This window comes from Bufo bufo, chromosome 11, assembly GCF_905171765.1.
Source record: "Bufo bufo chromosome 11, aBufBuf1.1, whole genome shotgun sequence".
Taxonomy (NCBI): domain Eukaryota; kingdom Metazoa; phylum Chordata; class Amphibia; order Anura; family Bufonidae; genus Bufo; species Bufo bufo.
This window is the reverse complement of record NC_053399.1, coordinates 20544052-20558106: the sequence shown is the minus strand read 5'-3', so window position 1 is coordinate 20558106 and position 14055 is coordinate 20544052. Positions and strand designations below refer to the sequence as shown.

At 44.0% G+C, this 14055-nt stretch overlaps 1 protein-coding gene across 1 annotated transcript in view; it reads right to left on the bottom strand.

The window, feature by feature from the left end:
- PPP4R3A (protein phosphatase 4 regulatory subunit 3A) overlaps positions 1–14055 on the bottom strand; it is a 58551-nt gene that overhangs the window by 31881 nt on the left and 12615 nt on the right. Inside the window, exons 3-6 of the mRNA XM_040412101.1 lie at positions 13880–13978; positions 7231–7848; positions 2387–2464; positions 2175–2291 (exon numbers count right to left, since the gene is read on the bottom strand). Of these exons, the coding sequence (XP_040268035.1) occupies positions 2175–2291; positions 2387–2464; positions 7231–7848; positions 13880–13978 (912 nt within the window). The remainder of the gene's footprint in view (positions 1–2174; positions 2292–2386; positions 2465–7230; positions 7849–13879; positions 13979–14055) is intronic.

The window sequence follows — 14055 nt, the reverse complement described above, 5'->3', positions numbered from 1 at the left end:
GGTAGGTGAGTGTTAGGTACCAAGCTACTTGAGAAACCTTGGCGCGGTGCCCGGGCTCAGACATGTCCTACACCGTAGGACATGTTGGCTAATCTCCTAAACCAGAGATGACCAACAGAAAAAAACTTAGCCACAAAGGGTGGGATCTGTGTCCCCCAATGCATCCTATGAGAAAACGATTTTACGGTGAGTACAAAAATCCAGTTTTCTCTTGAATGCATTGGGGGACACAGCACCATGGGACGTCCTAAAGCAGTCCACAAGGGAGGGCAGAAAAACAGCCATGCAACGCAACTAACTCACTGCTGCTTGCAGAACCCTGCGACCCAAACTGGCATCAGCAGAAGCCAAGGAGTGGATGTGATAGCAGCAAGACCTGCAGGAAAAAAGCAGGTCGTGTCTGCCTCCTATAGACACTAGAAAAAAACTGGTTTGCTCCTGCATCTGCAGTGGGTATAGCCCAGATAGGAGGAGCCAACACTTTTTACTTCTAGTGTCAGCCTCCTAGTGGCAGCTGGGCATATACCCATGGTGCTGTGTCCCTCAATGCATTCAAGAGAAAAAGCATTGGACTGTGCAGATGTGCATTTGTCAGATGAAAGAAATGCACTTGGTCCCAAGTTGTTTTACAGACCCAATTTGGAAAAATAGAAGTACGACCAAATAGCACAATCATTTTGCTGGTGTGACGCAGCCATGCTGTGGTCGAGTACTGTTGCATTTGCCTTTGGTTAAACTAATGAGACCCACCAAGTTTAATTAGAGGCAGCAGCACTCATCCATGTTGCATCCGTGGTTTTTACGGACCCATAGACTATAATGGGCATGATGGATCTGTGAACACAGACAAAATAGGGCACGCCTCCGTGCTGAAAACACTGACCCATGGACCGTGCTAAAACACTGAAGTCTGAATACACACATTAAAATGAATGGGGACGTGTGCTGTCCGTGGAGAACACGTACAGTACACGTCCGTGAAACACTGACGCGTGAATGAGGCTTGTCATTTGGTCGTACCCCAAGGCGTCTATCAGAAGAGCATGTCCAGTGCAGAAAACATGCTCCGTGTGGGAGCACGATTTCCCATTATGTAAAATGTTTGTTTCACAGGATCACATGGCATTATAATGATTTATAATGCTGTGTCTCTCTGTTTGACGTTGCTTCTACAGATTTATACTGACATAATGCTGCCAGTATAATTCAGTAGATGCAAGACCAACCACAGACACACAGTATTATAAATCGTTATAATGCTGTGCAATCCTTTGAACTGAGCAGTGTCTATAATGGAAAATCCCTGAGCGTGTTTTCCACACTGGACTCATCTGAAAGAGGCCTAAGCCTTTGTAAATAATGCATAGGAGCCCCTAGGTGCAACAAGGGTGTTGCAGTTGCACCTGAAGCTCCAGCCAGGTTCTGTGCTGGATGTGTACCCCCCCCCCCCCCTCCCCCCTACTTTGACTAACTAGTAACTACTTGCATTCCCCATGTAATAATTCAGAAGCATCTATTTTTAGGATTCTGTTGTGTTATTTTTTGATTATTCTTTACAGAGGTTATGAATGAACTGCTAGCGTTTTGCAATTAAGGTCCAGCTGGGTGTTACCAGCTGGAGGTGTGTACCTGCTCAGTAGGACACGATTGGATATTGTCAGACTGTCCTGTGACAAACCTACAACACCCATCTGGACCTTCACTGAAAACTGCTAACAAATCATTGGTAAATGTCTAGCAGGATTAATAAAGGAATGGCGCAACATAGTGTCATAAAAATAGAATCTCCAGAATTGTTCTTACAAGTGGTATGCAAGTAGTTGCTAAAACAGACTTGTCTGGAGAGGTGACAGCTAATCTTTAGGGCTCATTCACACGACCGTACCCGTTTTTGCGGTCCGCAATACATGGATCCCAGCCGTGTGCATTCTGCATTTTGTAGAACATCCAGCCCTACGATAGAAATACCTATTCTTGTCCACGGACAAGAATAGGACATGTTCTATCTTTTTTGCGGGTCCACGGAATGGAAGTACCATGCAGACGGTGCACAGTGTGCTGTCCGAATCTTTTGTGGCCCCATCAGAAGTGTTGAAATAAAACATAAATGCTTCTGAATTAGAGTCTTACACCAAGCAAACCAATTCAATACAAGTGTATATAGTACTACTTACCAGAATTACTTCCAGGGCAGGCAAGATGCCCATGTTAGATAAGGTCTTGAAGAAAGCATCTCTGTTCTGAGGTTGTAATGTTTGGGAGAAAGCACAAAACTCTTTCAGGAAGTTCACCTGAAAAGCAGAATAGAGCGATACATGTTTAGGTGAATTAATCATGAGCACAATGTGAGGGATTTCAGCATACAATTCAGAACAGCTATACCTACCAGCTCCTGGCGCTTCTCATCATCTGTCGCTTCATCTGTGAGGTGCGCAAACAATTCTGTTAGAAATTTCTCATCCTCCTATAGCGGGGAGACAGAATTTAAGTTAGAGGTTTGCAGTGTGAGGGTGAATTCATATGTGGAAGCTTTGCTGCAAATTTTCTGAAAATCAATTCCTTAAAGGGGTTGTCCGTGATCAATTATTTTTTTAAACAGTTTACTCACTATTACTAGCCAAGTCAAGGTTCCCCAGATGTATTTAGGTAGTTTTTACACTGCTGCTTACGGTCCCCAACAGATTGTTTACATAGTTGTTTATCTGTGTGATGACTTCCTGCCGCACTGCACCTTGGGTCCCAGTGCAGCGCGACATCTCCCGGTATCTACAGTCTAACGTCTCGTCCCTGCACCCGCCCCCCTCATACATATTCAGCCTCCTGAACATCGTCCACTCCTCCATCAATGCCTCCATTCATTAGAAAGCTACATGACTGGTGATGTCACAGGACCGGAGGGGCGTGGCTTAGCGATGTCGGCCAGCCTGGTTACCGCCCCTCCTTCCACTTTGCACAATTACTTAGGCTGCCGGTGACGTCACCGGGCTCCCTGAGCAGCCGGAAAAAAAGAGGCTTAGATCGCCTGCAAGGAACCCGGTACGTCACAGAGTAAGAAAACAGTCACTTCTGGCTACTAATTTCATATATGAAAACTGTGCTTCAGAAATATGTGTGTCAAGGGTAGGACATGCATGTATGTAATATGTATGTGACTATAGTACTATTGCAACAATGTCCCCAATCCCGGACAACCCTTTTAACTGTGAATGGGTTATGTGACATTTTTTTGACAAGTCCCACAGGACAATCTTGGAAATTTCTATAAAAATCTGTCACTTGTGAATTTACCCTTAAATGTAAGCAGCAACGTTATAGCTAACAAAACTAACTTTAGGGTCACGTTTGGTGAACATTTCTCCATGCGGATATCCGCATCCACTACAGATGGCTCGGCTCACAAGAACTCCCAATCTGAAGCAAGATTTATAACAAATGAACAATAATGGACAAGGCTGGAAATGTTCTGCGTTCTTAAAGGGGCTATTATCCAGGATTTCTATATTATTAAGCTATCCACAGGATAAGCCATCAATATCCAAAAGGCAAGGGTCTGACACCTCACACCCCTGGCATGGGAAACAGGCGCCGGAAGTACAACGCTCTGTCCACTGCGTAGAGGACAGTGCTGGGAGTAGCACTGCAGTAATCAGCTCCATCAGTATAAGCAGACGCCCAAGCTACTTGGAAGAGCTGATCTGGGGGGGGTACTTGGTGTGGGATCCCACCCAACAGATATTGATTGCCTATCCTATCATGAAAACAAGAGACGTTGAGTAATGCAAATAGACAAAATCATAAACTAACAGTTAGGCCTCATGCACACGACCGTTGTTGTGTTCTGTGTCCGTTGTTCCATTTTCCGTGATTTTCTGCAGACCCATCGACTTTCAATGGGTCCGTTGAAAACTCAGCTAATGCACCGTTTGTCATCCGCGTCCGTGATCTGTGTTTCCAGTCCGTCAAAAAAATAGGACCTGTCCTATTTTTTTCACGGACAACGGTTCGCAGACCTATTCAAGTCAATGGGTCCGTGAAAAAACACAGAGGCACCAAGATGGTCATCCGCGTCCGCTTTTTTACTATCATTTGCATGGCAAACTTGACTTAGACTTTTTTTTACTTTCCTTCATGTCTGGTGATCCTCCAAAAATAAAGGAAGACACACGGAAACGGATCACGGAACAACGGAACCCCATTTTGCGGAACGGAACACAACAACGGTCGTGTGCATGAGGCCTAACACAAATCTGTCATACAGAGAATATGAAGCAGTGAAGAGGTTCCTGCTCTCAGGAGCTTACAGTCTTAAAGGGGTTTGTCTGGGTTCAGCGCTGAACCCGGACATACCTCCATTTTCACCCAGACCCCCCCTGACTTGAGCTTTGGAGCAGTTCATGCTTCGATGCGCTCCCTTGCCCTGCGCTGGATAGAGCAGGGCAAAGACTCTTTTGTTTACAATAACACACTTCCCGGCTTACTGGCTAGAGCAGCGCTAAATCCGCCCATCAGTGCCGGTGACGTCACCGGGCTCCCTGAGCAGCCGGAAGAAGAGGCTTCAGCTCTCCTGCAAAGGACCCAGTACGTCACCGAGTTCAAGAAAACTTCACTTCTGGTGAAGAATTTCCATTAAGAAAATGGGGCTTGAGAAACATGTGGAAAAGGTAGGACATGGATGTATGTTTTATGTTTGTCTGTCTTGTACTAATGTAACAAAGTCCTCAATCCCGGAAAACCCCTTCAACTCTCTAAAAGGTATAATGAATTGGTCAGTGCAGAATCATTTAGTCTAATACTGAACACATCAACATGCTCAAATACATGGAGTTCAGATACCTGACGGATTAACACAATTTTCACTATGGTCTTATGTAAATAAATCTAGAACATGATATGAGATGATCACATATATTCTCCAATTAACTGCATCAATAAATGGTAGTAGTTTTCAGGAAGGATAACAAGCCCCATTTTACCATAGCTGTCCAATGGCCCCCATCTTTTTTTGTAATGTGCTGCCATGCATGTTACTTCATGCAATGTTTGTTGCATTCACATCCCTGCATGAACGAGTCCGCATTCGTTTCGCAATTTTGCAGAACGGGTGCGGACCCATTCATTTCAATAGTTCAAAAGATGCGGACAGCACACCATGTGCTGTCCGCATCCGCACTTCCGTTCCGCGGACCCCCAAAAAAAGATAGAGCAAGTCCTATTCTTGTCTGCAGCCACGGACAAGAATAGGCATTTCTATCATAGTGCCGGTCATGTGCGGACCGCAAAACACTTGAGACCATAGGGACAATATTCTGTACGATGATCATCTTATACTGTTTAAAATAATAAAATATTGCATATTGCAATCAGTCTTGTATCAGCATACACAATGACGGTATATTGGCATGGCTGGAATACCACTTTCATCATTGCACAAAAATAAGTTCAACAATTTTTATTAAATGTACTGCACTGTTTGCTGCCAGGGAATAAAAACATTTTTACATTTGAGACGCAGAAAAAAAGCTTTAGCATATACGAGGTTGTTGCCACACTACCTAATTGCCTTGGCATTTTTTGTCTAGTATAGAAAAAAAAAAAAAGCCATAAATTGGCATTTTTACAAGCTTTTTTTGGGGTAGTATTTTTATATTCAACTTTTTCATATAGAGAATTCCATCAGAAACATCTGAAAAACGCCACCTTGAAACATTCTCAAAAGCATTTGATAATTTTCTATTGGCCAGCATGTATCATTTGGCTAGGGCAGGCTTTTACTCCAAAAATAAAAAAAATGCAGTTGAAAAAAGTTTTGTTTTTTTTATAAAAAGGACAGTGTGAAACCACCTCGTAACAAAGCTCATTACTTCAACTACACATACATTCAAAATCTATATATACACACTGATTTCACCGTGCTGCCAATAATGAGCTAATATTAGGTGATAGTCATCACAACCTGTGCCCAAAAAGTGTCATTGACTGCCTGAGAAGATTGTTAGGCCCCTTTCAGACGAGTGAGTTCCACACTCCGGACCGAGTATGCAGCAGCACCCGTCCTGACCTCCCAGCACTGCCGGGGTCGCATAGCATTATATTGATTTATGATGCTATGTAACCCTTAGAGTTCTGGAATGTATTGGATAACACTCACATAATGCTGCTATTGTTATTCAACTCATTCCAGAACTGTAAGGGTTACATAGCATCATAAGTCAATATAATGCTATGAGACCCCGGCAGGGCTCCGGAGTTCAGATGCATGGGACTCGCTCGTGTGAAAGGCGCCTTATGGAGATTTTGCATGGACTGATGTGTCAAGCAATTATCGGGAGCAAACTAAACATTCCCGATAATTGCCTGATCGTCAGTGGAGATGGGGGCTTGAAGGCAAGAGCGATCGCTTGCCACCACAGAAAATTATTGTTCCTCGGCAGCAGATCGCTGTTTATACAGTACAATCTGCTGTCCAGATTTTATTTTTTATTTTAGCTGCCCGCGAAACACGACCTGATGAATAAAGGTTTGCCCATTCATCGGGTGATGGGAGGCACTTTTTAACAGGCAGATTATCAGGAATGAGTGCTTATTCAAACTCTCCTCCCCAATTAAAGGTCTTTTTCCATGGACCGATATTTAGGAGTTCCTGCTCTCCCCACCCACACGCTGATGACTGACAGCCATCTTATAATTTTTCTACCTAGAATAAAACTGTCCATCATCAGTAGCTGGGTGGAGAGAAGAAACTCATGAATAACTATGACTTCTGTCAGGCAGCATGTGACTCTTCTCCGGCATGGGTTGCGATATTTACACATTAAAGGGGTATTCCCATCTCAGACAATGGGGGCATATCGCTAGTATATGTCCCTATTGTCTGATAGGTGCGGGTCCCACCTCTGGGACCTGCACCTATCTGGTAAACGGAGCAGGCAAAGTGAAAGAGGCCATCTGCAGTGACCGCAAAAGTGCAGTGCGCTCCCATTCATTTCTATGAGGCTGACGGAAATAGCCCTACTGTGAGCACCGCGGCCTTCTCCATGCTCACCAAGCACAGTGTACATTGTATAGCGGTTGTGATTGGTATCGCAGCTCAGCCCCATTCACTTCTATGGGAGTGATTTGAGAACCATTCTTACATACAGAAAGTGTCAGACCATGGAATGAATCACAAACACCAGGATTAGTCGATGTTCTCAGGTCAGCCACTAGGTGCTGAGAGGTTAGAAAACTCACCTGTAACATCCCAACTATCTCCACTTTATTAAAAAATATGAAGGAGTGGAGGGTAGACAACATGTTTTCTTCAAAGACAGAGGGGGTGGGCAATACCACATCTTGTATGTACTGCACTCTGTACGTCTGGTGGATTTTCTGTTTCAGTTCAGGGTCCGATATGGGGATCACCTCTTTAAACTTAGCAGTTTTTGTAAGAAACTCCCTGTGTTTGCGCTGTACAGATAAAGAGGGGTCGTACTCCAGGCAGCCAATGATGTCCATGATGCAATCTTCAGAAAACATGACTTCGAAGAGTGCAGTTCGGTTTAAAAGGAAGATGCCCTTGATTATTTCATACAAGTGGTGTAATCCTTCTATGTTCTCCAGGTCTTCACACACATGGAAAAGTTCAAGGAGCTTTTTAATGTACCCCTCATTCTCTAAAGACAGAGACAATTTTTCACGACGAAGCGGAGAGGGCAACGAAGACGCCACAACTTCAGCAATCTCTTCTAACCGACTAAGTTCACAGGATGGTAATTCCAAGCCTGGAGAGGACATATCTTCGAAACGCTCTTCTTCCGATTCATCCACCAGATCCTGAGTGATGTCAACGGAAGGGTCTTTCCCTTGTACCTGTAGGAAAAAGAACATTATTTTTTTTTTTGGGAGGTTTCTTGCGTTAACACATAGTGCGCTAGACATTACAACATTTTACATAATATGAAACTAAGGCCTCATTCACACATCTGTGAGGACATCAGCGACAAGATGGTCAGTGGATTATATGCGAAGAGGTCGGTGAATGATCCGTTTATTTTTTTTGCCCTCCGCGTGTAAACGGACACTGCTGGGCTGAAACTTTCTTTCCAGAGCATCTACTACCAATGGTCAGTGAAAACCAAGGACCAAATATGGATGGGCATCCGTGTTGTGTCGTGGTTTTCACTAATCCATAAACTACCAATAGGCGTGAGGGATTCGCAATCATAGACAAAATAGGGCATGATTCCATAGTATCCCCACAGACCCACATGAAACCACTGATGTGTGAATACACACATGAAAGTTAATGGGTACGTACGCAGTTCGTTATTTACCGACGTGTGAACAAGGCCTAGGGATACCTTATGATTAGAGATGAGCAAATTTCCGCTTATGAAATTAGTTCACACTACGTTTGGTGGTAAAAGGTCAATTGCGTTACCATGGACCATAACACAATTCTATGACAGAATGCATAACAGAATGCCTTTAGAGGCATTCCGTCATAACAGAAGTCTATGGGCTGCAAAATAGATCCGTCCCGTTTCAGTTATGCAGGAGAGGACTCCCCTGCATAACGGAAACGGCAATCCAAACTGGGCTTTGGTACGTTCTGGTACCTCAGTACCAAAGCCCAGTTCCGATTGTTATTTTAAATTGTTTTTCCAACACGCAGATATGAATACAGTAGTAATTCTCACGCAGCTTCAGGCAAGAAGAACTTTGGCTCCACTGAGCCAATACATTTTAATGGTGTATGGAAACCGCAAAGTATTTGAACGAATCAACTTCAGGTCTATGATCCGAAGGTTGATTTGCTCAAGCCTAGTACTCATAATTGAACAACTTGGAAAATAAGAATTACATGACCATGTTTGTATCGTCTTTTTTATGTTTTTCTGTTTCTATGATAGAAGAGAAAAACAAACAAATGACAGATTTGAAGCCTAAGGCCTCTTTCACACTTGCGTTGTTGGGATCCGGCGTGCACTTCGGTTGCCGGAGGTGCCAGCCGGATCCGGAAAAACGCAAGTGTACTGAAAGCATTTGAAGACGGAACAGTCTTCCAAATGCTTTCAGTGTTACTATGGCAGCCAGGACGCTATTAAAGTCCTGGTTGCCATAGTAGGAGCGAGGAGCGGGGAAGCAGTGTACTTACCGTCCGTGCGGCTCCCCGGGCGCTCCAGAATGACGTCAGAGCGCCCCATGCGCATGGATGACGTGATCCATGCGATCACGTGATCCATGCGCTTGGGACGCCCTGACGTCCCTCTGGAGCGCCCGGGGAGCCGCACGGACGGTAAGTATACTGCTCCCCCGCTCCCCGCTACACTTTACCATGGCCATGGTAACCATTCAGAAAAAGCTAAATGTCGGCTCCGGCAATGCGCCGAAACGACGTTTAGCTTAAGGCCGGATCCGGATCAATGCCTTCCAATGGGCATTAATTCCGGATCCGGCCTTGCGGCAAGTGTTCCGGATTTTTGGCCGGAGCAAAAAGCGCAGCATGCTGCAGTATTTTCTCCGGCCAAAAAACGTTCCGTTCCGGAACTGAAGACATCCTGATGCATCCTGAACGGATTTCTCTCCATTCAGAATGCATTAGGATAATCCTGATCAGGATTCTTCCGGCATAGAGCCCCGACGACGGAACTCTATGCCGGAAGACAAGAGCGCAGGTGTGAAAGAGCCCTAAGGGTACTTTCACACTTGCGTTTTTCTTTTCCGGCATAGAGTTCCGTCACAGGGGCTCTATACCGGAAAAGAACTGATCAGTTTTATCCCCATGCATTCTGAATGAAGAGTAATTCGTTCAGGATGCATCAGGATGTCTTCAGTTCAGTCGTTTTGACTGATCAGGCAAAAGAGAAAACCGCAGCATGCTACGGTTTTATCTCCGGCGAAAAAAACTGAAGACGTGCCTGAATTTCCCATAGGAATGTATTCAGAATACCGGAATGCCGGATCCGTCCTTCCGGTCTGCGCATGCGCAGACTGAAAAAAAGGTTAAAAAGATAAATGCCGGATCCGTTTTTGCCGGATGACACCGGAAAGACTGATCCGGCATTTCAATGCATTTTTTCGACTGATCAGGCATTTTTAAGACTGATCAGGATCCTGATCAGTCTTACTAATGCCATCAGTTGGCATACGTTTTGCCTGATCCGGCAGGCAGTTCCGGCGACGGAACTGCTTGCCGGATCTCTCTGCCGCAAGTGTGAAAGTACCCTTATGTATGCACTAGATCTGCTTCACTTGTCAGTTTTCAAACCCATCAACCATTTCCTTCCTTGCATTCAATACCTACACCAAGAGCCTGTTCATACATTCAGATTCCATCTTTTTCAATACAATGGGTGAGGTTCATTGTATTTCCGCTGGGAATTGACAAGACAGTATTATGTGGAATGGAGTGCACATGAAGTTTTCTAAAACTATAAACATACAGTACAGACCAAAAGTTTGGACACACCTTCTCATTCAAAGAGTTTTCTTTATTTTCATGACTATGAAAATTGTAGATTCACACTGAAGGCATCAAAACTATGAATTAACACATGTGGAATTATATACATAACAAACAAGTGTGAAACAACTGAAAATATGTCATATTCTAGGTTCTTCAAAGTAGCCACCTTTTGCTTTGATTACTGCTTTGCACACTCTTAGCATTCTCTTGCTGAGCTTCAAGAGGTAGTCCCCTGAAATGGTTTTCACTTCACAGGTGTGCCCTGTCAGGTTTAATAAGTGGGATTTCTTGCCTTATAAATGGGGTTGGGACCATCAGTTGCGTTGAGGAGAAGTCAGGTGGATACACAGCTGATAGTCCTACTGAATAGACTGTTAGAATTTGTATTATGGCAAGAAAAAAGCAGCTAAGTAAAGAAAAACGAGTGGCCATCATTACTTTAAGAAATGAAGGTCAGTCAGTAGGCCGAAAAATTGGGAACACTTTGAAAGTAAGGGCTATTTGACCATGAAGGAGAGTGATGGGGTGCTGCGCCAGATGACCTGGCCTCCACAGTCACCGGACCTGAACCCAATCGAGATGGTTTGGGGTGAGCTGGACAGCAGAGTGAAGGCAAAAGGGCCAACAAGTGCTAAGCATCTTTGGGAACTCCTTCAAGACTGTTGGAAGACCATTTCAGGGGACTACCTCTTGAAGCTCATCAAGAGAGAATGCCAAGAGTGTGCAAAGCAGTAATCAAAGCAAAAGGTGGCTACTTTGAAGAACCTAGAATATGACATATTTTCAGTTGTTTCACACTTGTTTGTTATGTATATAATTCCACATGTGTTAATTCATAGTTTTGATGCCTTCATATGAGAAGGTGTGTCCAAACTTTTGGTCTGTACTGTATATATCCATAAGTTGGGTAGGGTTTTGATGTATAGTTCATTTACATGGTCACATCCATTAGTCTATGGATGTGAATGGGCATATGTATGGGTAAGTTAATAGCGCAGTTCTGCACTGGAACAAGGGGTAAACTACAACGATAATTAACTTTAAATTAAATTGGATGCACTACACAAAACACCACATTATTATTATTGTTGTTTTTTTATAAAAGGTAGGGAATATAAAAGAATAATAAAAAAATCCTACAACAAACCCCTCCGTAGACTCACCACCGCACCTATCCTAACCATCGCTGCAGCCAAAAGAAGATGTCATGCTCACAGTGGCATGGAGGAAAGGATCTGGCAGGGTTCAGCAAAAACGCTTCCGTTACTGATAATACAGCCATCTGCATCCGTTATGAACGGATCCGGTTGTATTATCTTTAACATAGCCAAGACGGAACCGTTATGAACACCATTGAAAGCCAATGGAGGATGGATCAGTTTTCTATTGTGGCAGATTGTGGCAGAGAAAACTGATCCGTCCCTATTGACTTGCATTGGGGGTCATGCCGGATCTGTCTTGCTTCACATCCCAGGACAGAAAGCAAACTACAAAATGTTGCGGTTTGCTCTCCGGTATGGTAGCGCAACTAAACGGGACGGAATGCATTTTGGAGCATTCCGTTCTGTTTAGTTTAGTTTTGTCCCCATTGACAATGAATGTAGACAAAACTGAAGCATTTGAAAGATCTCAATACCGGAAAACTAAAACGCTAGTGTGAAAGTAGCCTCAGAGGTTTAGGGCACAAGACCGCTAAGGCCTGTAACTAGCCACAGCGGCCATGTGCAGTATACGGGAATATCATCACAGCAGTCAGGAAAACAAAGATCAATAGGGAAGACAGAAGATCGGCAACGCTGAAACCGAGGGTATGCATAGCAGTAAGAATGACTTTTTTTATTTTATTATTTTTTTTATTTTAATAGGCTCCCTGTCTTTAATGCTGGGTTCACACCTAAGCGTACTGAACGAGCTATCTGTATGCGCGATTATTTTGGGCGTTTACTTACGCGGCCGGCAAACAAGCAAACGCCCATTGTCGCGCGTTCCCGGAAGTCTATGTACGGGAAAGCGCGACACTACGCCCCAAAGAAGCTCCTGTACTTCTTGGGGCGTAGGGCGTCTTACAGCGCGTTCGTACGCGCTGTAAAACGATCAGGTGAGAACCATGACCATAGGGAATCATTAGTTCTTGCCTGTTGAGCGTTTTACAGCGCGGAGGAACGGAGGTGTGAACCCAGCGTAAAAAAAAAAAGAAGAATTGCACAACCCCTTCCAAAATATTAAGATGTTGCCACCCTTGAATTACTTAAAGGGAACCTGTCACGTTTAACATGGTGACGGAGTTGAAGGCAGCAGGTTATAGAGATGAGCAGACTGATGTATAGTTTTTTTGGGGGAAAGATTCTGTATAAGTTGTATTTCATTCATTTAGGTTCCAGCTCATTCTGGGCTTGGAAGTCGAGGAGGAGGATTAGTGATTGATAGCTACCTCTGTATACACAGTCATAGAGGGAAGGCTGTCAATCACTGATAGGACTGCCAAGCCCAGAATGAGCAGTGTTGTGGAAATTTTATTAGGATGTGTTTCTAATATATTGTGTATTGTCATCATGTCTCAGTGTCAGGGTAAACCATTGGAGTGGATATCTTCCTGTGCATGTCCTGTCACAGCTGCTGGGCGCAGAGGTCTCCGTTGGCGAATGGTCCATGTGCTAAGCACTGGGCTGTGGGCCGGGGGAGACTGATGTGTTCAGCAGAGCAGTGTTTTGTTGGCTGATGTATGGACACCGGCTAGGGCCCCCGCGCAAGACGCTGATTTATTGGCTTGGCGTGGATGCATTTGTTAAGAGAACAATATATGAAAGGGACGTGCGTTTGTTGTCTCTAGTGCGCCTCATCAGCCGCTGGAGATAATGACGTTGTCCTGTAAATAAACATGCATGAGGATCATAGTAACTTTATCTGGCATTGATCACTGAGCAAGGCTGGATAAAGTTAACTCCAGTGATTATAGGATACATGTGTTTGTTAGCTGGCTATGTTATTCTAAATGATGGTGTCTTGTCTTCCTATGTCATCACTTCCTGTATGTCATCACTTCCTGCATCCTTGCTACATGAAGCAAGTGGTCGGGTAATGGGCCAGCCCCTTTTCTATTGTTACTGTGACTAAATAAAAGGTGAGAAGACTGTGGAGGAGGGGCAGTTGCTCAGAAGAACTCAAAATGGTAACACCTGTGTCTGACTGACTACGGTTGAGAGATTTGCCTGTCCTTACACAAAGTTTGATGAGAGCGGATTTCAACTATTAATATTTCTACAACAGCAGGAATGTTTATACTGAATCTTTCACCACAAAACTATATATCAGTCTCGTCAGCTCCTCCTGCTTTACTACATGCTGATTGAAGATTAATTCGCATTTTCATGGTGATGGAATACCTTTAAATAAGAAGGACACTTGAGATCTACACATAGTCTCATTACGTACCTGACATATTTTCTCCCAAATCTCATCACATCCAGCTTTTTCCTGAAAACTCAAAGCCAAGTCGTAGTTTTCAGCCTCTGACCAAACAATCAACGTGTCCTGAAGAATAAAAGACTGGTTATTTAAACAGCAGAAAAAGAGAACCCACGTGGAAAATCCACTGCTGTGAAGATCTC